The 24,297-nt window shown below is 44.6% G+C and overlaps 1 protein-coding gene across 6 annotated transcripts in view; it reads right to left on the bottom strand.

The window, feature by feature from the left end:
- RIPOR2 (RHO family interacting cell polarization regulator 2) overlaps positions 1-24,297 on the bottom strand; it is a 207,897-nt gene that overhangs the window by 21,506 nt on the left and 162,094 nt on the right. For all 6 annotated transcript variants that reach the window (XM_065913071.1, XM_065913072.1, XM_065913070.1 and 3 more), the window contains 8 exons: positions 22,614-22,637; positions 21,158-21,211; positions 17,163-17,312; positions 12,791-12,854; positions 7,406-7,449; positions 6,054-6,179; positions 5,591-5,739; positions 3,635-3,764 (listed from right to left, as the gene is read on the bottom strand). In XM_065913071.1, the coding sequence (XP_065769143.1) occupies positions 3,635-3,764; positions 5,591-5,739; positions 6,054-6,179; positions 7,406-7,449; positions 12,791-12,854; positions 17,163-17,312; positions 21,158-21,211; positions 22,614-22,637 (741 nt within the window). The remainder of the gene's footprint in view (positions 1-3,634; positions 3,765-5,590; positions 5,740-6,053; positions 6,180-7,405; positions 7,450-12,790; positions 12,855-17,162; positions 17,313-21,157; positions 21,212-22,613; positions 22,638-24,297) is intronic.

Genomic DNA, 24,297 nt, shown 5'->3' with positions numbered 1-24,297 from the left:
ACCGGTTTTTTTTTTTTTTTTTTTGGCAACGATCTTAAAGGGCTTTCCAGCATCCATGCTATTTCATTCAAAATATGTGATGCTTTGTTCTGCTTCAGTTCTCATAAATTATTTTTTAAAAATCTCTACCCACAAATCCCAAGCCCTGGAAAATGTTTTATTAATTCAGTAACCATGCCACAAATAATTCAAGGCCAGAAATATGTTTGCAGAGCTTCTATAAAAAGAGCAGAAAAAGACTGATGAACTAAATAACTGTGTTCCAGGGCTGCAAACCCCAGAGCTCCCAGGGTGTCTGAGAGCCCCCGGTGCTCTGCCGGACAGCCCCAGCTCTGTGATCCGTGAAGCAGAACTCAGAAGACAGAGGTCAAAATACCCAGGTAACCAAGATAATTCATTTATGCAGGCATCAACAATCTCCAAGTCATCTTTCCTGACACTGTGGTCTGCATAGTGTTGAAGTGCCAAACACTGTTCAGTGGGAAAAGTTTTCTAGTTATTTGAGATCGACTCCTTCAAAATGAATACTTTCTCTTGGATTTCAGGTTTGGTTGTTTCAGTAAATGTAAGTACCTAGTTTAATTTCATATAAAACAATGAGGGACTTTCCTGGTGGTGCAGTGCTTAGGACTTTGTGCTTCCACAGCAAGAGGCACAGGTTCGATCCCCAGTCCGGGAACTAAGAGCCCACGTGCCACATGGCATCGCCAAAAAATAAAAAAATTTAAAAACAACAACAACAATTGATCACGACAGTGCTGGGAATACACCCAGGAAACAAAAATGTTACAGCAAGTGAAGTGGGGAGCAGAGAGAATGCGGCTCCCCACTCTCCTCCAGCAGTGTCCCTGATCCCAACACCTGCAGTTTCAACCCAAACTCTCCAGGATGTGTCACTGGGACCCTCAGGTGACCTCTGCAGGCTCCATTTCTTTGTGTCTAAAACGGAGAAGGTTTTCCTGGATTACCGAAAAGTGCTCCCCAGAGTCCAGGCAGCGGGGTGGGGTGGAGGGGGGTGGAGGAAGCTGCGGGGACTGTTGGTGGGGGCCTCCAGCTCCTTCACTTCAGTTTCCTTCCTCCTCTATCTGTACCCCCCTCTCTTCCCCCGCAAACAGGCTTTATGCCTCCAAGGAGCTGATGCAAGAGGAAGCTTCTGGGGAGAGATGGTGGAAGGCTGAGTCCTGCTCCCAGCACCTCCTCCCTGGGGTCCCCTGGGCATCTCACAGAACCCCTGGTCCTCTGAGCTGTTCGGCCCAGCCTCAACTCGCCTGCAGAACACACATTCCCAGCAGCTCTGAGGAAGGCGGAGGCCCTGGCTAAGTAAGGTGGCAGGGGTGGGGGCCTGGGTGATCTCGATTCTTATTTAAATTCCAAACTCCACTTCAGCCCTTTCTCTGCAGCCTCACATTCCCAAGCCCATATTTGCTTGGACTTCGGCGGCGGCAAAGGTCGAGTTAGACCGAGCTGCCTGCTGAAGGGGCGGTACTGGCTGCCAAGAGGCTGAGCCTACAAACAGGCCCCCGAGGGCAGGCGTGATGTAACTGACCCGTGATGTGGGCGCTGGAGCTAGGGGGTGGCTGCGGCCAGACAACCTGGAACTCAGCCCTAGAAGACAGAGAAGAAAGGAAGGAGGGGGAGGAAGTGTGTTCTAGAAGGAACAACAGTCTGTGGGAGATCCTGAAAGGGAGGGTGCATGGGGAAGCGGGGCGCTGGGCAGAGAATGAAGCCTGGAGAGATGAGAGGTGGGCCTGGAGAACCTGGGCCGGAAGGGAGCTGGCTGCTCTGAGAAGACTGTTCATCAAGTTCAAAAGGCTTTATGAACATATAGTTCAAAAGGCTGTAGGAAGCCATCACATTTTTTTTCTAATCTTGCTCTTGTTTAAATGATGTGACTGAAATCACTGCCAACTCCCTTCTCACCCCTCTGACTTGCAGTGTATGAGCATGAATATACACTTGGCATTGGTAGTTTCTCTGTCAGCTGGTGCCTGTTTTATCTTTCCCATATCGTCTTCCCACCTCCCTTGGAAATTTTATTGGAGTTTAGCCTCATCCATTTTACCTGTTTTTTTTTTAACTCAATGAATAAGAGGTTATTATTATTATTATTAACCAGAAGACTTTTAACCCTTTCTTCTCTGGACATTCAAAGATTACTTTATATGTCTGTAAAGGGCAAAACATTCCATGTATGTATGTACATATATGTATGTGTATTCTCCTGCGACATAAAGGGCAACACATATCACGTAGGTAATTTATTACATCTTTGACTGAAAATTAGAGTCTCTTTTACTATGACAGTATAAGGCTAAGAACCTCTTTCAATAAAAAGAGCTCTAGGAAAATTGATTTAAATCTTTCTGACTTCCTCAAATGCCAGTTTTTGAAGGTTACAACTGTAAAGATTGATATTAGTGATACATTCGCTTAACTTGTGAATGACAACCTTATTTGACTTCATGTGTAACTGTGTTTTTTTAAATGACAATCTTGTTACCATGGATATCTTTGCCACAGTGGAGAAAAGTCACAGCACAAAAGCAGAGATCATGGGAAGGGAAGGACAAACGGCCTCTCTCACAAAGGTGCATGCAAGCCCAAATTTCCCACCCTGGGGACAGGAGACCTGTAAGTGTTAGCCAGTGAGCATAAAAGCGAAGATAAAACAAGAGGCATGCCAAAGCATACATGCCACCAGCCCCCAAAGGCAAGCACGTCACACCCGGGCAGGCCACCCACACTCACATAAAACTCTAACACGGCCTTGGGTCTCAGCCTGAGGGAGGGCAGGTCACTGAAAGAGCGGCTGCGGTGCAGCTTGGCAAAGAAAGAGTCTTGCAAGGCACTCAAGACAGACAGCCTTGGCTTGTCTGGTGAAGGATGCAACCATCTCTTCAGAAGTCAAAGCAAGATGGGGAGTTAGTGGAAAGCAGCAGGTTACTACGTTTCTGTCAGCTCTTAAGCAAGCGTTTCTGATTAAAACAAGGGGCCCTTATTTACATCTACTTCTTTAAAAAGCTGATCTCAGAGAAGGGACGGAAAAGTTGACATGCGTTGATCAAAGTAACAGGTAAGTGGGGGGGAGCAGAGCAGGGACAGAGTGGGTTGACCACTGGGCGCTGGTGGTCACGGACATCTAGGCGTGTGCTTTCCTTAGTCACCACTGGGTTAGGGTGAACTTGAAGATGACATCACAGTCGGCCCTCCCCTCTGTATCCGAGGGTTATGCATCCATGGAAAAGAAATTCCCGAAAGGTCCAAAAAGGAAAACTTCAATTTGCCAATTTGCTGGCAACTATTTACATAGCATTTACACTGTATTTACAACTATTTACGTATCATTTGCATTACATTAAGTATCATAGGTAATGTAGAGATGATCTAGCTTACAAAGGAGGATGTGAAGGTTATGTGCAAACACTCTGCCATTTCATACAAAGAACTGATTGGAGCATCCTCGGATTTTGCTATCAAAGGGGAATTCCCAGGACGAACCCCCAAGGAGACAGAGGGATGATTGCATTAGGAATTACAGAGACTCCCTAACACTGTACATTAAGCATTCCAGAGGCTGGATGCAAACACTGCCTCGGGTTCATCATCTCTCCTCCAGAAAGCACACAGAACTTACGAAGAAGGAGTGATCTTTGAAGGTGGGCGTTTCCGGGGTACCCTGGCTGTACATGGACATTCTTCTCTGGAGGGCGGCCACCTTGTTCCCAGCGCCCGAGGATGGGGTCATGTCCTCCACATCAAACGGACTGCAAAACAACAGGACCCCATGAACACGTGCTTGTGAAAATCACCCGTCGTCACCAGACTGCAGGCCAAGAAAGCACCTCGTTATACTAACGGAAATGCGAGCCAGTGGGAACTGGGCTTGTCATTTGCTGTTCAGTCACTAAGTGATGTCTGACTCTGTGACCCCTTGGATGGTAGCCGGCGAGGCTCCTCTGTCCAGGCAAGAATACTAGAGTAGGCTGCCATTCCCTTTTCCAGGAATTTTCCCAACCCAGGGATAGAACCCGTGTCTCCTGTGATGGTGGGCAGATTCTTCACCACTGAGCCACCACGGAAGCTGAAGAGCTGGGCTGGTTTTGGCCAAATCAGTCTGTCATCAAACAAACCGTGATTTTTAAAAAGTGGAGCAGAAAAAGAAGCCTAGACTCACCCAAGGGACCACAGATTATCATCACAGCTTTAAGCACAATTTATGTGCACACCTGGATACCAGTTACATCTGCTTCTTCATTCATATTAGAGACATAAACATAAAAGAATCTGCCTGTGATGCAGGAGCCACAGGAGATGTGGGTTTGATCTCTGGGTCAGGAAGATCCCCTGGAGGAGGGCATGGCAACCCACTCCAGTATTCTTGCCTGGAGAATCCCAGGGACAGAGGAACCTGGGGGGTTACAGTCCATGGAGTCGCAAAGAGTTGGTCACGAATGAAGTGACTTAACACAACACAAGATGTTGAAGAAGTCTGTAAAAATTCCTGGAGCTTTGCAAGGACAGACGCTTTAATGACACAGGAGGGTAATAGATTACTGTTTGGTTCTGAAGAAAACACTCCTGTTCATTTTAGTTCACCCAGAGCCTGCTGCGTGATTGAAAGGACAACAGTCTGTTCACAATGATGCCATTTGTCATCGCTCCATGGGTTCATCCAGCGGGAGCTTGCATTTGAGATGTCAGTCATTACAAATTATGAGGAGAGACGGGCTGGGCAAATCGTGTGGACACTGTTCCGGTGACAAGGCTACACGTCTTTGCCGCCTCCATGCCTGACCCTCTGTATCGTAAAGGGGCCCGATGTTAATATTGGACAGGCCCTCGTTACTTGGTAACAGGGACGTAAGATCAACTGTTGTGAGCAACCAGTGTTTCATAACTTATTAAGACCTTTCTCATGGGACGACTTCAGAAAACCACTTTTTATTTGGAGGATAATTGCTTTACAATGTTGTGTTGGTTTCGGCCATACAACAACGTGTATCAGCCATAAGCATATATATGTTCCCTCACTCTTGAGCCTCCCCGCCACCCCCCACCCCTCTTAGCAGAAAACTACTTTTAAGTTCCTTACTTTGATAAAAGATTTCTCTTGCCCTTTGGAAATATTCTATTTCAGCATTTAGAGTGTGGAGAGACTAAGGACATCCAAAGCTTTCCAAAGCAGTGTGTGATGTCTGAGATAAAGATGGTTAAGCAATTAAGACACCACAGCAAGCATCAGGATCTTTCTGCAGACAGACTGTCTCATACTGGACCGTATCTTTCCTTCACATCAGTTGACTCGAGAGATACATTTCTTTATATACGTTCAAGGGTTGAGAAGGAGGGATGGAGGCAGAATAAAATGTTTAAATATAGAAAGTCAAAGAGGAGAGTAGTGATATGATATTAACATGTGTGAACACCTAGCAATCCTGTTATAGAGATTCCTGGGCCCTGGGGTAGGGCCTGAGAGTCAGCATTCATGCCAAGCTCCTTGGTGATTCTGATGGTCCACACGCCACCCCGGGAACAGCACGAGCCTGTGACCCGTATTTTTATCGCGATGATATAAAAAAGGGCAACTTACTACCAGGTGATTTCCAGGTTGAGTTTGATGGTGCCAAGGTCATTGATGTCCACAGCCACCACCTGAGGTCGGGCTGCAAACAGCTCTTTGGTCTCACAGGTCACGCTGCCGACCAGGAGGTGAGTCGCCAGCCCTTTGAGTTCTGTGACCTGGTGAGAGAGGGAAGGGAGAAAGGCCTTACAGGACAGCGCTGGAAGAAGGCATCCCCTCTCCTTTGTTTTTCTGGGCCAGGGCAGGCATTTCAGAATCATATCTGAAGCTGGAGGTGGGAGTTTCCCAAGCCCGTCTCACATTTACACTGCCCGCTCTGACATGATGGTGGGTCTGGTGATGTGCCTCTAGCACAGACAGCGGTCTGGGGGGTGGATGGGCAGCAGGCAGAGGTCTCGGGGACAGGTCTCCAGGACAGACCATTCAGCTGTGGCAGCAGCAAAGACAACACACAACAGTGCTGATACCCTACCTTGATGGAAATGAACCCGACTATCAGCGGCAGGAACACCATTTCTTCTCCATCCCAGCTCTGTTTGCCGTTTACCTCTATCCTGCCTTTCAGTTTCCACCTCTGTCGGCCATACTTCATGAAAATCTAGGGAGAAGACATCAAAGAGTCCTCAGGTTCCACTGCCTTCACCCGCCTCCCCTCCCAACACCAGGATCGAAAAGGCAGGTAAAAACCGCGGCCGCTCTTCCCCTTCTCCAGCATCCTCACGCCACATCCTGACTGTGGCTTCTTCCAAAGTCTCGGGGTGGGGGTGGGTGGAGCAGAGGATCAGTGGAGAAAGACTTTCAAAAGGGAATAAGTTCTGCTTCTCTAGGACCGGGTGCGAAGGGCTTCCTTTAAAAAAAGGTTATTGTATCAAGCCCTTGAGCTCACTCAGGTCAACCAGCTCTTTCTCTCCTTAGTTCTGCTTAAGCAGAACAACCACAGGATTGATTCTGCATACTCCCCAGCCCCTTCAGAGAGACAAGGAACCAACAGCTAAAATCTATTCAGTGGCCAGAGGCAAGAAATAAAACAACCTCCTTCTGGGAAAGGGAGATGGAGCTGGACAAGGATTTTGAAACCCGACACACTCTGGGGAGAGGGTGTGCAGACCCCTTGGTCAGACAGCTTTACTGGTTAAAGGAAAATACAATTCCCCCAACCTCGCACCGAGATGAACAATTAGAGAAGGTTCTGGAGGTGACGATTAGATAAAATAATTACGGAGGTTCCCTCTTGAAGAGGAAAAAGATGAAAAGCTTTTTTTTACTTTATGGAGTATACTTTTTTAAAGAAAGATCTAGATTTCACTATTCTTCAATACTGATACCTATAAGAAGTCATAATCCTGGATTGGATCTTGGGTCAGGAAAAAAGCTGTTATTGAGTACAATATTGGGACACAGAATAATATGACTGTAGATCACATATCTAACGACACGAGCTAAGGGATCAATGCTAAGTTTGCTCATGTCAAGAACTGGACAACGTTTATATGAAAGAATGTCTTCCTGTATTTAGGAAAACAATTTAGGGGGTGAAGGGTCATGATATCTGTGCATTAATCTACCATGGTTCAGCAAAATAACAACAGCAATATTAATAATAATAAAGCAAACATGGCATAATGTTAAAAATTAGTGTCTAAATGACCCATATGTGAGAGGTCTTATACTAATCTCTAAACTGTCTTATGGGCCCAAATTTCTTTTTCAAAATACAAAAAAAAAAAAAAAAACCCCACAAATAAAAAGACAATTGAAGAAGTAAAATAATGACAACTGACTCTTGTCTCTCAAGTCCAACGCCCAGATTGACACCATACTTACTTCATATTGATCTCCAGGACAGAGGCGAGCAAAGCCAGCCAGACCTGTAAGCAAGCAGTTGGGGTCAGAGACACAGTCGATTTCCCCTCTTTACAAACCCTCACTGGCACATTTATAAAACTCAAAGTGTCAGGCCTTTGTGAAAACTCATTAATATCTTCTGGGGACCATCTGTGGGCACAGCTACTGCTGGGAATTTCATCTATCACAGCGAGAGAGGACATTCCTTGCTGGGATGATGGGAGAGGTGCTTGCAGAGAAGGCTGTTTCTTCTCTGAAGAGTCCCATTAAGTCATGAGACTGTGAGCCAGATGAATCTGCTTTCCACCAGTTCCGAGGGCGATGCCAGGGTTAAGACAGAGGTCCATGGAGGCTTCACGAAGCACCTGCTGTTACCACTCTCTGTCAGAAGATGGCAGCAACTCACCAGCGCCTCACACCTCTCTAGCCACAGAACCACTCCATTGAGGACCAGTTTCTACTAACAAGTAGAACATTAACAAGCCTCTTAAAAAGATTTACTGAAATAAGAGCAGAATTAAAGAAGCCAGTTTTCACTAATAGTTTTCTGGAGGATTAGTCTTTTATTTTTAGTACTTCTGAACCAAAGCACAATCAACTTGTTTTTATAAATCCAAATTGGCTAGATATGCCGATTCCAATAAAATCCTAAGCACTCTCTAAAAACCTCTACAGACTATTCAGAATTCATCTACTGCCTGTTTACCTACCTGGGTTATTACAGTGGCAGCCTGGTTAAAAAAGAAAACAAAACAAAAAAAACCTTAAAAAACTGATCTGATATCCTTGCTGGATAAAGGAGAGTAAAAGTGAAAATCCTTTGAATTTTTTTTTCTCCCTTTCAAAATCACCAGAAATTTTGTATTGGAAGAACTTATCCAAATGGGAGAAAGCTACTTGGTACAGATGTTTTTGAGCTTCTCAGCTCATGTTATTAAAGCAAAATATTTTTGGAATTGCTTGTATTTGCATTACACTGATACTGTGATTATCACCATAACGTGGCAATGTGGCAGCAGGTACGTAAAAACAGGCCTGGGGCTATGCTATGCTTCTTCAAGTCCTATCTGCTCATGTAAGCCTTTACAGTACTGACGGCATAACTGAAACAACTGCATTTACTGCCTAGTGAGTATCCTTTCAACCTGGCCGGGTTTCTTTTAGACTCTGGTCTGAGGCCTGCTTGGACCTTCAGTTGGGGGAAGCTTCATGTTCCTCAGCGGTTTGGGGATGACTGCAGCACTGTCCACAGAGCTTTCATGATGACCGCTCCAAAACCCACCACAGGGGTCAGCATCAGGGATGGACATGGGAGGTGGGGGGCTGAGGGGCCTTTTATCTCCACAGTGCGTCTTCCTGCCTCTTGTGGATGCTTTACTGTAAACGCGACTGACTGATGAAACAGCTCTCCCACGACCTCCTTCGGAAGTCCCAGATACTACAGTGAGCAGCCGCCCACCCTGCTCTTCCTTTGTTCAAGGGCCATTCTGGCAGGAGAATGCATCCCTTTTTTCCTAGTTCTATGAGGATCTTCTTTTCCAAAGATAAAAGGATCACACGTGTTGGCTGGCAGCACGTACACAGAGAAAAGGCCGGTTGGAAATTCATGACAATTTTAACAAAATTTAGCACTGCGGGGACCCATTCTGAAGCGAAGGAAGTCACACTTTCTACTCCAAGGAAAACAGCCAAACAGCTGAATAGCTGGGAGCTCCCATTACAGGCCTGATGGATTTATGCTGAGACATAAATAATGCAGATTTACTGGTTCCCTTGTAGATGTCCCCTCTCTTGGGCTGGACCTGCCCTGAAAGCTGCAAGGGCCAGGACAGGCTTTCGGACATAGACACTGCCTGGAACTTAATTTGAAGTAGGTAATAACTGGGAGAAGAAGTTGTTTTCGGTAACGGACCAGATCTTTTCATGTGCACATTGGTGGATGGCTCTGCACTCTTGCTCTTTAGCCTGGCACCGGAGCCTCTTTAAAAGCTGGCACCAAGGAGCCCACAACTCTCCTCCCAAGGTCCCCCCCTGCTTGCTCAGTCGCTCAGCCGGGTCCAACTCTGTGCGACCCTATGGACTGTTGCCCGCCAGGCTCCTCTGTCTAGAGGATTCTCCAGGCAAGAATACTGAAGCGGGTTGCCATACCCTCCTCCAGGGGAATCTTCCTGACTCAGGAATCAAACCCGAGTCTCTTGTGCCTCCTGCATTGGAAGGCAGGTTCTTCACCACTAGTACCACCTGGGAAGCCCAAGGTCCTCTCATTCTAACGCAAAAGTTACATCCGAGAAGCCTTTCTCTTCCCTGCTTCTGGCCCCCTTCTCAGCCCTCCCCCCAGGCTTCTATGCAGTTGGCCACATTATTGGTTAGGCAGGTTGGTTATTCCACTGAATTAGGCTGGACTGGCTCATGCATCCATTTTCTCCAGGAGACTGTGTGGAAGTCACGGCCAGGGACCGTTTACCAGGATGCAGCTGGCCAACAGCAGGAGCTCAGCGAGCACTTGATCAATTGCTTTTACCACCATCACCTACCCCGCCCCCACCAAAAGCCCCAGAGAATGATTTTGTTGTTGTGTGCTGGGGTGGGGTGAAAAGGGAAGTGGGGAAGGGTGTGGCAGGAAGAAGCTGAGTTACCAGGTCTGAGAATATTATGAAAGATCCTCACTTTATGTCACTATGTATTTGGGAGCGGTAATTTTTTCTCACCAGAATGAATAACAGATAAAGTAGCTAACTGCAAAGATGCAAGATTTCTTGGCAGCGTGAGTGGCTGGCTTCCTTTTATCAAGAGAAAGGAAGATTTTCATGGGGATATTGCCCTTGAAAGGCTTCACAGAAACAGTTCAAGTTTTCATGTTAGATTAGGAAAGTGGAAGTGAGCTTGCAGGTTTGAGTGATCCCTGAACCCAGATAGAAGCCAGGGGAGCCCATTGGGTAGGAGGAGAGGACAAAGTCAAGGGTAGTGATGGAAGAGCAGTAGCCAGCAGAAAGTTCAGTCCATCCATCATGATAACTCATCATAACGCAGATTTGTTCTTCAGCTGGGCAGCCAGTCCCCCAGTGGACGGCAGGGTCCCCACAGCATCCTCACTGACCACCAGGCCTGAGGTCCAGATCTGCTGGGTGGGGTTCCTCTTCCTCCCACACCTCTCCCGGGATGCCTGTGTGCTGGGTGGAGGATGACCATCCCATGTAGAAGAGAGCATTCTTTGAGCAATCGTTTATCATATCTGCTCAACTTTGTTCGAACTTCCCACCTCAGGAACTTCCCTGATGGTCCAGTGGTTAAGACTTTGCGCTTCTACTGCAGGGAGCATGAGTTTGACCCCTGGTTGGGGAACTAAGATCCCACATGCCATGCACTGCAGCCAAAGAAATAATAAAGTATTGTGTGACTTTGGGGGCAAGTCACTTAACTCCGCTCCCCATGGCAGAAATGGGGAAATTACCATCCCACCCCAAATTGGTGCATTTGATAACAGTGTCAGAAACAGGGGATGTATGGTACTTCCTGTGTTAACAGTGAGAAGATGGGTGTGACAGGAATTTCTCTCAGCTGTGAGACCCTGGACTATGCTAGCCTGCGTGGCTGGTGCCTCGAGAGTTGGGGGAAGGAGAGAGAAGCGTTCTCTGCGAAACGCTGACCCAGGACAGTGGTTTTCCAGAAGCAGGCTGTTGACAGAATCATCCTGAGGGTGAAAAACACACACACTCCAGGGCCCCGCCCTGACGTGCTGAGAGGGGGGCAGGGCCCGAGTGGTTTTAGAACCACTGACTCAGGTGAGGACTCAAAATGGAGAGGATGGACCGGAAATCCGGAAAAGCAAGGTGCCGCACCTCAGCAGTGACGTAAGTGTTGAGACTTCACACTGAATAACAGACTGACTGGCAGTGGGATTTGCTGGAGAGAAGAACAAAGCCGCGTGGGCAGCTGAGCGTCAAGGTCGTGTGGACCGGCAGGTATACTCATACAGAGAAGCTCTCCAGGCGTCGACCTTGACAGAAAAATCTCTCTCCTGAGATAGGTGACTCATCGGAAAATGAAGCTCTCCTGGTGAAGCCTTTTTAAAAAAGCGCCCCTTTCCTACTCCCTTGGTGGCAAAAAGTAGGCAAGAGGGTGATTAAATCCCCATTAGCGACCCAGGGGTGCAGCTGCTAAGACACCTCAGCAAAGGGAAGGCACACGGCAGCCATTTTCCCCGCGGTGAGTGGGCGAACGGCCCAGACTCAGAAGGAAGAAGGCCCTGCTGTGATGGCTGCTGGTCTGAGAGCCCTGCCGCCGCTGGGCTGTAAGCCTGACACCTGGGGGATGCTCTGTCTTCTAATACCAGAGCTTCTTTTTGTTTTGAAGATGCTAGCGGTGCAAACTGGCACTGCTTCTAGGGTAGAACTTTCTGGAGTCGGTACCAGAAAGGTGGTGGTTAAACACACAGTTCTCTGGGAACGTTAACACTAAAAAGCATTTAAAAATAAAGAACTTGGTAGGTCATTTACAGGAAAGTAGAGCATAAAGGAACGAACTTAATGACACCAAGAAGCCAAAAGACAAGTTTAGAACATGGTGGGATATTCTGTACAACAGTGGCCTCAACACAGTAAGTCAACGGTAAGAAAACAAAGCAAAACAGAGTGGGGTCTGGTTTAGATAAAAAGGAAACTAAAAAAAGATACTTGATGACCAATGATAATGTGTGAACCTACTGTGGATCCTGATTTGAACAAACCAACTATACAACTCATTTTTAAGATGACTGGGCCATTTGCCAATGGAATGGATTCATAACAAAGGCGTGCTCATTTTATTAGAAGTGATAATAGTTGGCATGTGGTGATGTAAGATGCCCTATTATTTTTTCCCCCGACAGCACCACACAGCTTGTGGGACCTTAGTTCCCTGAGCAGGGATTGAACCTGGGCCCTCAGCGCTGAGAGCACAGAGTCCCAACCACTGGACTACCAGAGAGGTCTCAAGATGTCCCTGTTCTTTAAGAGAGGCATATTGCAGTCTACAGGGGGAGACTCCCACATATGAGTTTTATTTCATCAAAGGAAAAACAAAGACAAGGAAGCAGATGAAGCAAAGGTGGCAAAACCTTGCCAATTATTAAAAGGTGATGGGTCTATGGGGGTTCCTTGTAACATTCTCTCCATGTCTGTGTATGTTTGAGATCTTGTTATAGTAAATATTGAAGTGTGTAGGCAAGGCTCAGGATGAGAAGGTTCTGGAGCATCAATAAATTAAGTGGGGAGGGCTGAGAGAGGGAGGCCTAGTATCTCTGCAAGGACAATAGGGTGTGTGATGTGGCACTTGGAGGAGCTCTGCAGAACTGACGCCTGCCTCTCTAAATAGGGGGGAGGATACCTTTCATCTTGATGGAGAACTCCCCCAGCTGCTTCTCCAGCTCCGCTTCAATGGCGCACATGTTCTAGAAAGAGCACAGGGGTCCAGTGTTAGAACTAAGCTTCTCTCAAAGCACATCATGTTCTCATAGCGGAGCACAACCACTGCTCAAACCGGAGGCATTTACTGTTTGCGATGAGTTACACAACCCTGCCCATGGAGCAATCTTGACAAAATGTTCTACCTAAGCCTAAATGAGCCTTCCAGTGTACGGGAAATTTAGAGCACAGTAGACCAAGTTAACTTATAAACAGTCAGATAGATCCAGAATGTGGGAGGTGCTAAAACAACTGGCCTGGATTCTATAAATAGGCAGTAGTACTGTGGGATACAAATTCTAGTTAAAAGAGATTAAAGAGACATAATAACCAAATGTAATGTGTTAACTCTGATTCCATCCTGATTTGAAAGTAAAGAGTTACGAAAGATATTATTGGACCAAATAAGATAAATCTGAAAATGTACAGGATGTTAGATCATTCTATAGAATGACTGGTAATTAATATTCTTAGTTGTGATAATGGTGTGTGGTTATGCAAAGAATACATGTGTTACGTAGGTTCTCATTAAAGGATCCGTGCTAAAATATTTATGGGGTGAAGTGTCACATTATTTACCACTTACTATCAAATGACTTAGTAAAAAGGGAAAAAAACGGAGCATATGCAAGAGAAGGAAAGCAAATATGGCAAAACATTAGCAACTGGTAAGTCTAAATAAAGTGATATGACGGTCAACATATTGGTCTTTAGTTTTCTGTAGGTTTGAAAATTTTCTTTACAATAATTTGGAGTCAAAAGAGCTGAGAAGTTCAACTGTACTCCAAGTGAGTGAGGCAGGGTTTCTGCTGCTGTGCCAGGAGGCCCCCGAAATGATTCTTGGGTTTGACAAGCGTCCTCTCCTCGTCTAATGTGGAGGGAACTGGGGAGGCAAAGGAGCGACACCATCTCTGCCTGTGGTTAGATATCTAACCACCCAGCCTACTTCCTCAGTGTCTGAGGACCTAAGCAACAGAGCAGCCCCAGTCAGAAGTCAAGAGGAAAAGCGCCGTGGCCGGGGGCTGCCCCCATGGAGGCCCTCCTGCAGTGTCCAGTTAAGCTCTGGATGGTGGCTCAGCCGGTAAAGAATCCACCTGCAATGTAAGAGACCCCAGTTCGATTCCTCGGTCGGGAAGATCCCCTGGAGAAGGGATAGGCTACCCACTCCAGTATTCTTGGGCTTCCCTAGTGGCTCAGACGGTAAAGACTCTGCTTGCAATGCAGGAGACCTGGGTTTGATCCCTGGGTTGGGAAGATCCCTGGGAGAACAGCATGGCAACTCACTCCAGTATTCTTGCCTGGAGAATCCCATGGACAGAGAAGCCTGGTGGGTTACAGTCCATGGGGTCCCAAAGACTCGGACACAACAGAGCGCCTAAGCACAGCACACAGCTGACCTCTGCTGTTCTGAGCAGGAAGCCCTGTGCCAGCCTCCTGCGCGCGCACCCACGCACCCCTGCCCCACACAGACACCCCGGGGCAGCATCTGCAGGCTCCTCCCCCATCACATTTTGGGGGCTTGGGCCTGTGGCCTGGGCAGATTTTTTATTTTGTATTGGGGTACAGCCGATTAACAATGTTGTGACTTTCAGGTGGCCAGGGAAGGGGTTCAGCCATACATACATGTGTATTCATTCTCCCCTAAAGTCCCCTCCCAGCCTGGCCGAGGGTTTGCTTCCATTTGGATTTTTTGTTTCCAGAGGGCTTCAGGATTGACTTGCAAGCTAGGGGTTCTGACTCTTAAACGCCAGTACCTCAAATAGCTCAGCTAAGCTGGGGAAAACTTCCTGAGGTTGAACTCTGTGCAGCTGGAAAGTTTTAAAAACAAAGTCTCAGTTTTGTAAACCAATTTTCTTCCTCTGAGCACTGGGTGTCTCTGGGAAGGAATGCATTACTGTTTCTAGAAATATATCAACGATGTTATCGTACACGTCAGGACTGTGACCAGAGTCTTTAGGAAAATTGATGGGGGCAGGGGACAGCTAGTTTAACAGTTGAGGACACCCACAGTCAGAATTGTCTTCTGTATCCCCCAGGCAGCCCTGGATGAACACTGCTGCCATTGCAAAAGGCTCCCAGAACCATCGATTCCTAAACCCTCTTTGTGATAAAATCCCTGTTTTTTTGTCGTTATGTGAAGACACAAATCCACTTGATGTCAAGTGAGGTAGGAAGCTACTGATGTCCTGGCCTTCCTTCTCCTCTTGCTGAAATTACACTACACAACAACCTTGAGTTTGTGAGCAAACATGATGTTGTGTCTTGGCACCTGACCACAGGTGGTTCTTTCTTTTTTTTCCCTTAAAGCTTTTTGTTTTATATTGGAGTATAACCAATAAACAATAATGGTGATAGTTTCAGGTAGAGAGCAAAGGGATTCAGCCATACACATACAAGTATCCATTCTCCCCCAAACTCCCTTCCCATCCAGGCTGTCACATAATATTGAGCAGGATTCCATGGGGGGGTGTTTCTGAAACACCTTAAAAAGTTTTAGGACAGGCACAGGCTGCTGCTCTGTCTTCGGTGTGTGTATTGAGAATGGCCACTGTCACTGGCAACTGCTCTTTTGATTTCAGAGATGTGTGGAAATGAGGTCTCCTGAACTAGGACTGCTCCTAAGCCAGAGATTCTTAGCCTGTGCTCCATCAACCTGGATGGGGAAAAAGAAAAAGTCATGTTGCTATCTCCACTAACCTCTAACTGAAATCTAGTATGTCTGTATATCATGAATGAAGAAAACAAGCCACAGCCGTACGACTGGGACCCGTGACTGGGACCTAGTAAAAGTCCATGTTTATGTCACATCAACTGTTGCAGGCACCTTGAGAAATCGTTTCAATACTTGGAAATTTCAATAGTTCTTGGAGCCACTGCTAAATCTTATAGTTTGATGTATTCATAAAGCAGCAGTCTTGTACTATACCACACATTTGGTTTTAAAAATATTTTGATCACTGTGCTGACAATACTGAATTAACTATATTTCAATATAATTTGTTTCCTTTGAATTTCTATGGGTTTTATTTCATGCATTCAAAAAGCATTCTCCCGAAAGGGGAACTTAGGTGAAGAAGCCCTGCTTTAGGCCATGAAAAAAGACAAAGCTGGTTCAGACAAGAGGCGGGGCTGGAGGGTTACACAGGAAATGATCCTGTGGCAAGTCATCTGAGATGTCCCTCCCATCCCAGGGCTGAGACGGATGCTCAGACCTGGGAACTGTCCATTAGACCCTCATCAGGTAGATGACTTCATTCATGACATTGGATCTCTGAACAAAGACACATGGGGCAGTGAGAAGGTTTTAATAATTCAGTCATTTCATCTCAGACACTGCTATCAGGTGACCCCTGGGGGAGCAAAGACCTCTCTGTGTCATATGTTTGTGCTCCAGAGACAGTCAGAAAGCAGGAAAGTGTGCTTCTGTTCATGACGCTTTTTCTTGCCTCCTTTAAGATAGAACGGAAATTTCTTACAATAAAATAAGCATAGGCAGGAGGTTAGTGAACCCAACATCCAGGGGGGCCATCTTAACCACAAGGTCTGTTCAGTTTGCAGGGATAAAGCTAGAATGTATTGTACACTACAGAATCTGGAAGTGCATTTCAATGAGCAGAACCAGCCCATTTGTGGCTCATTCATTTGCTGACATTTTTAACATGTTTTTGTAGTCTACTTGTACATAGACTGCACACATAAAGAAGTAGAACACTTGTCCTACGAACGGCTTCACAGCATTTAAAATCCTGTGGATTTGCACTTCTGTGAACAAGCCTATTACAACTACACTAGGAGAGGCATGCCTGACAGGTGATGCTCACAGACCAAGAAAGTCATGTGCTCTGGAGTTTACAGAAGGCACTGAATCAAAATACCACGAACGATACCACCCAAGAGCCATTTTAAAAAATTGCACTGATGGCCTCAAGAAAATGCAAGACAGACAAACAGCAAAACTTCTCCCTCTAAAGAGTAGAACGAGCTTGCAGGACGCCTGGTCCTTGGGGTGCAAGTGTGCTAAGTCCCTTCAGTCGTGTCCGACTCTTTGCGACCCCATGGACTGTAGCCCACCAGGCTCCTCTGTCCATGGGATTCTCCAATCCACTGGAGTGGGTTGCCATGCCCTCCTCCAGGGGATCTTCTCAACCCAGGGATGGAACCTGTGTCTCTTACACCTCCTGCATTGGCAGGCAGGTTCTTTACCACTAGCACTACCTGGGAAACCCAATGGTTCTTGATAATTCAATTCAGGTGAGGCCAGGTGGAGTTCAGCAGCTGAGCAGGCTGGCACATACCTCTGTGTACTCTTTGTAGCTCCGGTTGATCTCCGACAGGCTCTCGCGGGCAGCTTTGCTGGCAGGGGATGTTGCAAAGGCTTGCTTCATTTTACTGGCACCATCTTGGAGGCGTCTTTGGATACAATAAGCTTCATAGAGTTCATCTACCTGCCAGAATCAAAACAAAACAAGAACGCGATCAATATTTATCACACTTGAAGGAAGTGACACTGACCATTGCTAAAAGTTCAAGATGCTTTATGTTTCTGAACTCAAAAGGAGACTCTTGTAGCAGTGCCATCCTTTCTAGACAGACCCATCATTTTTGCTTTAGCCACTAAGATCCATTTTCTATTTCAAACCAGATTTTACTCTGAGCTTTCTTTTCAAATGGCATGAAATGAAAATGAACTTAACATTGGTGGAGTGAGTGAGATAAGGTTTAGATAATGAAGACAGGACTCTTTTACACAAGGAACAAACACTGGAAGAGTGTGCACGGTATCACACTGATGTGAAGACTTTGCATATACTGGACTATTATCATTTTATTTTAAGAGAGAGTGTGACCAGCTGATATTCACGCATCCAGATTTAGAATTCTTTTTAAAAAGAACTTGAGACTGTTTATCGAAAATGGTTTTTGTAAAGATGCGGCTCAACAAAAGACAGAAAACAATGGTAAGTTATTCTTAAAATTAGAGTGAAGCATGGTTGTCAAAACTTATCAAACTGAACATAACAACTGTGACATTTCTGGCATGTAAATTACACCACAATTAAAAACATAAATGCGAGGAATGGAAATGAACATTTCTCTGTAACACCTCTATGCCTAGGCTTTTAAATAATAATATACTCTTTGCAAGTGGTTATTGATCATACTCATTAGATAAGCCTGACAGTCACTTAGTACTTCTCAGGCAGTGATTCTCAATCAATCCAGGGTGACTGTGATATTCAAGGGACATCTGGCAACATCTGGAGACATTTTCCAATGTCACAGCTGGGAGGTGCTGCTCTCATCTAATGGGTAGAGGCCAGGGATGCTGCTAAACATCACAGAGGACAGCCACCTACAATAAAGAATTATCCCCAAATGTCAACATCCCCAAATGTCCGTGCCTACATGGAGAAAACCTAAAGTTATTCCTGATATTTATCTCTACAGTCTCTTGTAATATTTCAGTTATCAATACACCAACCTCAGTTAACTATAGGCATTTTCAAGCAGATTAAAAAGCATGATATCACTAGATGTTCTATTTTCTGGGAGATGGTTATTGACCCAGGACTACTTGAATTTTTCATTTCAGTACAAACTTTGTTCTTTCTAAAAGGAGGCTATAAGCTGTGGATTCAAAAGAAGGTGGAGATGAATATGATGCATTTCAGGGTTTAAGATTCCCCTTTTGTCCTGAAGGCAAACTTTTGGCTGATCACTAAAAAGCATTATTACTACTACCTGTTAATGGTATAATTTTCCATAGTTGCTCTCTCTATACAGATATCAGTGATGCTTAGCTGAGTACATGAATGTTAAAGAGACTGAAGATGATTCTCTTGGGTAAAGGATTCTTTGTTGCTATTCGACAATTCACTCTACTTTTCTGAGAGGAACAGTCAAAACTCTGGAAGGAACAACAGTCTTTCTTTGGGGTTGGTGGATTTGTCCCTGAATAAGAGGGAGGTATAGGACCCAAGGGATGGTGGCATATCTGCTGATAAGATCCTTTGGCTGGTGACTGGCATTGAGGGTGGTTTCCATACATTCAAACTAAGACTCACTTGGTAAGCTTGTTAAAATGTTGATGCCCAGGCCTCACTTTGAGATGCTGATTTAGTAGGTTAGGGATGGGCAAGGAGTTTGAAAATTTAAATAAACGGTGCAGACTGTCCAATGTGGCTGGTCCCCTGGAGACTTAGAAACACAGGAGCCGATACCTCTTCTAATGCAGGTCTGGCTGCTTCACCTGTGTGGCCTCCTGGGGGACTGGCCCTTCAACATCTTTTCCAAAGTCGCTGAGACTATAATCCTCTCAATAAGGAAACTTCTCACTGGACCACTGGTATAGCCCTAATGATTAGTATACGACTTTGCATTTAAAGAACAGTTTGTTCTTGTTTTCATTTATTTTTTAAATACCTTATTTTTATTTTTAATTTTTATTTTATATAGGAGTATCACTGATTAACGATGTTAGTTTCAGGTATACAGCAAAGTGATTCATTATACATGTTTATTTTCATTTAAATATTAGTCCATCCTAGCCAAATGGAGTTAACCTTTCACATAAAGGATAACTAAGCAGGGGTTTAGTTATCTTTGGGGTTGGTGGATTTAGCTGGTTGCACTCACCTAAGCAGAAACTGGCCCAGCTGTAGGTAAGAATTTGTCTTACCTCTAAGTTAGCAGTGTATGTGTGTGTGTGTATGTGTGCGTGAGAGAGTTGCTCAGTCGTGTCTGACTCTTCGTGACCCCACAGACTGTAGCCCACCAGGCTCCTCTGTCTGTGGGATTCTCCAGGCAAGAATACTGGAGTGGACTGCCATAACCTTCTCCAGAGGATCTTCCCAACCCAGGGATCAAACCCTGGTCTCCTGTATTGCAGGCAGATTCTTTACCGTTTGAGCTACAGGGAAGTCCTATAAGTTAGAACTGGCTCTCATCAAATAAATGGAGTCAATAAAATGTAACTTGTTAGGATTTGTTAAGAATCCATGCATAAGATGCCACAGATAGGGGGTTACTACCCTTTAATAACCACTAAGATTGTTATATCTTACAATGATGGCTATAAGACGAATAAATACACTTTTTCCTAATACCAATTCTGTTTTCTTGCTATTTTCCCAACTAAACAGAGTAGTTTCAAGGCACGCGTGCCACATCAATATCTTCTAATGGATGTCACTGTTTTACTTATTGAGTTGAACAGAAATAGGAGCAATTTCAGATTTACCAAGGTAATAAAAACCTTTCAAAGTAGGAATGTACAAAGGCACTATCATATGTTTACAGACATATAAATCATCATAGAATTCTAAACTGGAAAGGATTTTTAGGATCATCTAGACTGACTACGTGCAACTCCAGGCTCACTACACAGAGTGGGAAGTCAAGGTTCACCTAGATGATACAGCCCAGTGAGTATGTCGCAGAGAATGGAAGTAAAACTTCTGACTCCTAGTAGAGAGAATAGCTAAAACCTCCAGTCTCCACACTTGGAAGATGAGTGGGTGCCTCTGATGGGCACAGATGAGAACAGGAATTGCTGCTAGTGTTGATTCAGCTGCCCTCCCAAGGAAATTGTTTCTAGGCTATGCCAATATTGCCGACAGTGTCCAGAGTGACAGGGATAATCCCACTCATTGCTAGGGTGGTGGGACCATCAGTCAACTATTTGTAGGGTTCAGAGCTGGATATCAGGGACCCTAACAAACTGGAGAACACAGAGGGAAGCAGTGAGGATGAAAAGGAAATTGGAAACCAAGCCATGTGAAGAAGAGTGGAAGAAACTTAAGTGAGCATGAGAAAGATTGAGGGAGCTATACTGCAGCTGTGGTTAAGTATTTTAAAGGCCTCGATAAAGAAGATTATGGGGGTTCCTTCTTTATCAAGGAAGGATACGGAATCTTGTTGCATGTGGGACCCAAGTATAAAGTTAAGCAAGTGTGAAGATCTTTGCAGGGTCAGTCTGGTGCAATCTTATCTCTGACCAGACCACACTGAGGCTGTATCCTACACTAGTCACTGGGCACATGCACAGGAAACACTTACTAAATATCCGTTGAACTGAAGCAGAGTAAAAAATGTGCTAGATCATCAGGCTCTCCATTCTTACTTTTTTCCTCCAGCTTTACTGCCTGTTGGAGGATTTAACTGCTAATCAGGCTAGGAATCAATTGGACAAGAAGTTCTCCATGGACTAGACGCTACGTTCAGGCCAAAGGTATACTGATTAGTGACCGAGAACTGAAAAACAGGCAAAGACAAGAGGAACGTCAATTACCTTACTGATGTGAAATTCCAGGCGTCTCATGTATCTTTCGATGGTTTTAATTTGCTGGAATTAAAAGAAGAAGTTTGAAAAAGTACAGACATTTACAGTTTCACTGATTAGACATGTGTAGCTATTTATTAAAGACTTTTATTTTACAACTTTCTGTATTTATTTTTGGCTGTGCTGGGCCTTCGCTGCTGCCTGGACTTTCCCCTAGTTGCAGGAAGTGGGGGCTGTTCTCTAGTTGTGGTGCACGGGCTTCTCATTGCGGTGGCTTCTCGTTGCAGAGCATGGGATCTAGGACACCCAGGCTTCAGTAGCCGCAGTTCCCAGGCTTCACAGCACAAGCTCAACATCTGTGGTGCACAGACTTAGTTGCTCCACCGCATGTGGGATCTTTCTGGACCAGGGATCCCAGGGATGGAACTCGTGTCCCCTGCACCGGCAGGTGGATCCTTTAACCACTGAGCCACCAGGGAAGCCCTGTGTGGCTATCTTTATTATCTCATACTCAAAAACGCCAGAAATTGTTCACTAGTTCCCTTTTCCTTCTATCTCTGTTACTACTTTAAAAGATTCTCTAGTATCAACTTAGACAGTATTTTTTTAAAAATACTGAATACATACACTGAAAGATGAACTTCAGCTAGCTTTTAGAATCCTTATGCTTAACATCAAAGGAGGCCAAAAAAATAGAATTTCCTGGATTTCTGGCAGGACAGTATCATATTGGAGCATATTTAAATTCCTTCATAAAGACATTTTATCAGTTCAAAGATAAACTCAGCCCCATTTTAATGTTTCTGAAATTGGGGTGCATTTTACAACTGCTGCTGTCTGTGCCTGCTTCAAAATAATCACAGTTGGTTACGTGTCACCTCTTCCATTTGAGTTATAAATATTAAACTTAATTACCCTTTAAAATATTTGCAAACAGTGGATTCAGCATCAAAGGTCTCAAATATACAGAAAGGCATGGAAAGAGACAGCATTGCATATAACTTTAAAAAAATACGTACATTTAAAATAGGTCTAAGAGAGTTTGTCACTAAATGTAAAATACACATTCTCAGCGAAAAGAAAAAAATGCGCCATAGTTTAACTGGAATCACTCTTTTTCTTAGTGGCACATAAGATAATGATTTTCTAATCAAAGACGTCTTCCATCTGATGAAATATGATAATTCCCGTTTAGAGAGAACACAGGTATGGACCTTTAAACCCTTGGAAAATTCTTAAACTTACCAGCACACGGAGAAGCCCTGAAACCAGGTGGCATTTTTACAAATGGGACCTTAAACATATTATTGAGTCTGTAGATCATAGTGTTTACATCATCCTCATTAGATAAAAGTATGAACTCTTTCTCTAGGACCTTAACTGGATCTAAGAGGAGATCACTGACTTCTCAAAGATGAAGGGTTTTTTTCCCCAGCAACACCCCAAACACAGAACAATAACTTACCTTGTCTAGGTCATATAGCACACCCTAAAATTAAAAAAAAACAAAAAAACAGTATCCGGGTTAAAACACATTTCCCTCAAAACCATTACTGACATGAATCGAAGGGTTTTGTCTGCATTTCTGCATTATCAGTGAAATAATGATCAGCTCTAAAATGTTTTGTTGGACTTTTTACATTTGCTTTAAAAGAGTAAAAATCTGGGTTATTTTAAACACCACTAAGAATATTTTTAAGAGCTAGTATTTATTTATATTCTGTTGTCTCCAGAACCCTGCCCAGTCTCCTCGCTGCCCCCTGGGAGCTGTAAAACGTTCACTTGCTTTGAGCTCTCCTCTCTTACATAGTGAGGGGCACAGAAATTCATCTTCACTTAAAAAAAATTTTTTTTTAAATGTTAACATGAAAAATAGCAGTGATTAAAAAAAAAAGCAAAATAGCAGTGATATATGTGTTAAAAAAAGACTTGCCTTCCTGTTTAAACACATAAAAATTGATATTTAAGAAGAGTCCTTGAGAGTGGTGACGGGCTTTCCACAAATTGTCTTTAAAGCATGTTTATTCCTGGGTCACAGTATCACAGGAGCATCAGTACACTAAGCCACAGCCCCCATCAGAAGGGTTTTTATGGAACACTTGGCCCCGCTGGAAGCTCCTCCATCCACACACCATTGTTCTCCAAAGAGGAACATTTGTTGCGGTTGAGGACTGTCAAGGACATTCAAAAGCTCTGAAGGCCACTCCACAGTGAGTTCCACATAAATGGGAGCACTTTATCATTTAATATCACTAGAATGTAAAACCTCAACTTTTATGAAGAATTTAACCTCTACCCAAGCTTCTCTGTCCATGGATTTCTCCAGGCAAGAGTACTGGAGTGGCTCCCATTTCCTTCTCCAAGGGACCTTCCCAACTCAGGGATCGAACCTGGGTCTCCTGCATTGCGTGCAGATTCTTCACCAACTGAGTCACTAGGGAAGCCCCTGACCCTGCATATTTCAGGCTTTGCAGGACGACAACATACATTTTAGCACATCTTTTAAAAAAGATAACAGCTATTCATGTATATCTGGACCTTGTGTATGTAGACTTTTCCTGGGCTTTCTGATGCCTTGGGACATTAAGGCATAATATCATTTAGGACTTAACAGAATCATTTAAAATCATTAGAAACACCTCCTCAAGCAGAGAAGCCCTCACAGATTCATCAGAATAGAGGAAAGTTGTAAGAATCTCCAACAATACCATGTGTAGTTGAAATGGCTCAAGGACTCCTCCGATTTCTCCTAACAATGGCCTCTTGAGCTTCCTTCCCCTTTCTGATATCACTCACCTATTACTTTTTTAAAAACTGAGATAAAACAAAAGTTCTGGGCTCCAAATTCCAACACTAAAAATATGGTGGTGGTGTTGTTCAGTGGCTAAGTTGTGTCCGACTCTTTGTGACCCCACGAACTGCAGCACGCCAGGCTTCCCAGTTCATCACTATCTCCTGGAGGAAAATCCCAACTTTTCATTTCCTTATATTACTTGGGAGGAGCGGTATAGGGAGTTTATTTTTAAGTATTTCTTTCCTGATTACAAAGTTTGCGTGAATATGCTTGGAAACTACTGGAACATATTAAGAATAAAGCATTAAAATACACAGCCGGAAGCAGATGGTACTCTGCCCCTTGGATCTGCTTT

The sequence above is a fragment of the Muntiacus reevesi genome, chromosome 20 (assembly GCF_963930625.1).
Source record: "Muntiacus reevesi chromosome 20, mMunRee1.1, whole genome shotgun sequence".
NCBI classification, from domain to species: domain Eukaryota; kingdom Metazoa; phylum Chordata; class Mammalia; order Artiodactyla; family Cervidae; genus Muntiacus; species Muntiacus reevesi.
This window is presented reverse-complemented; position numbering and strand designations above follow the sequence as displayed.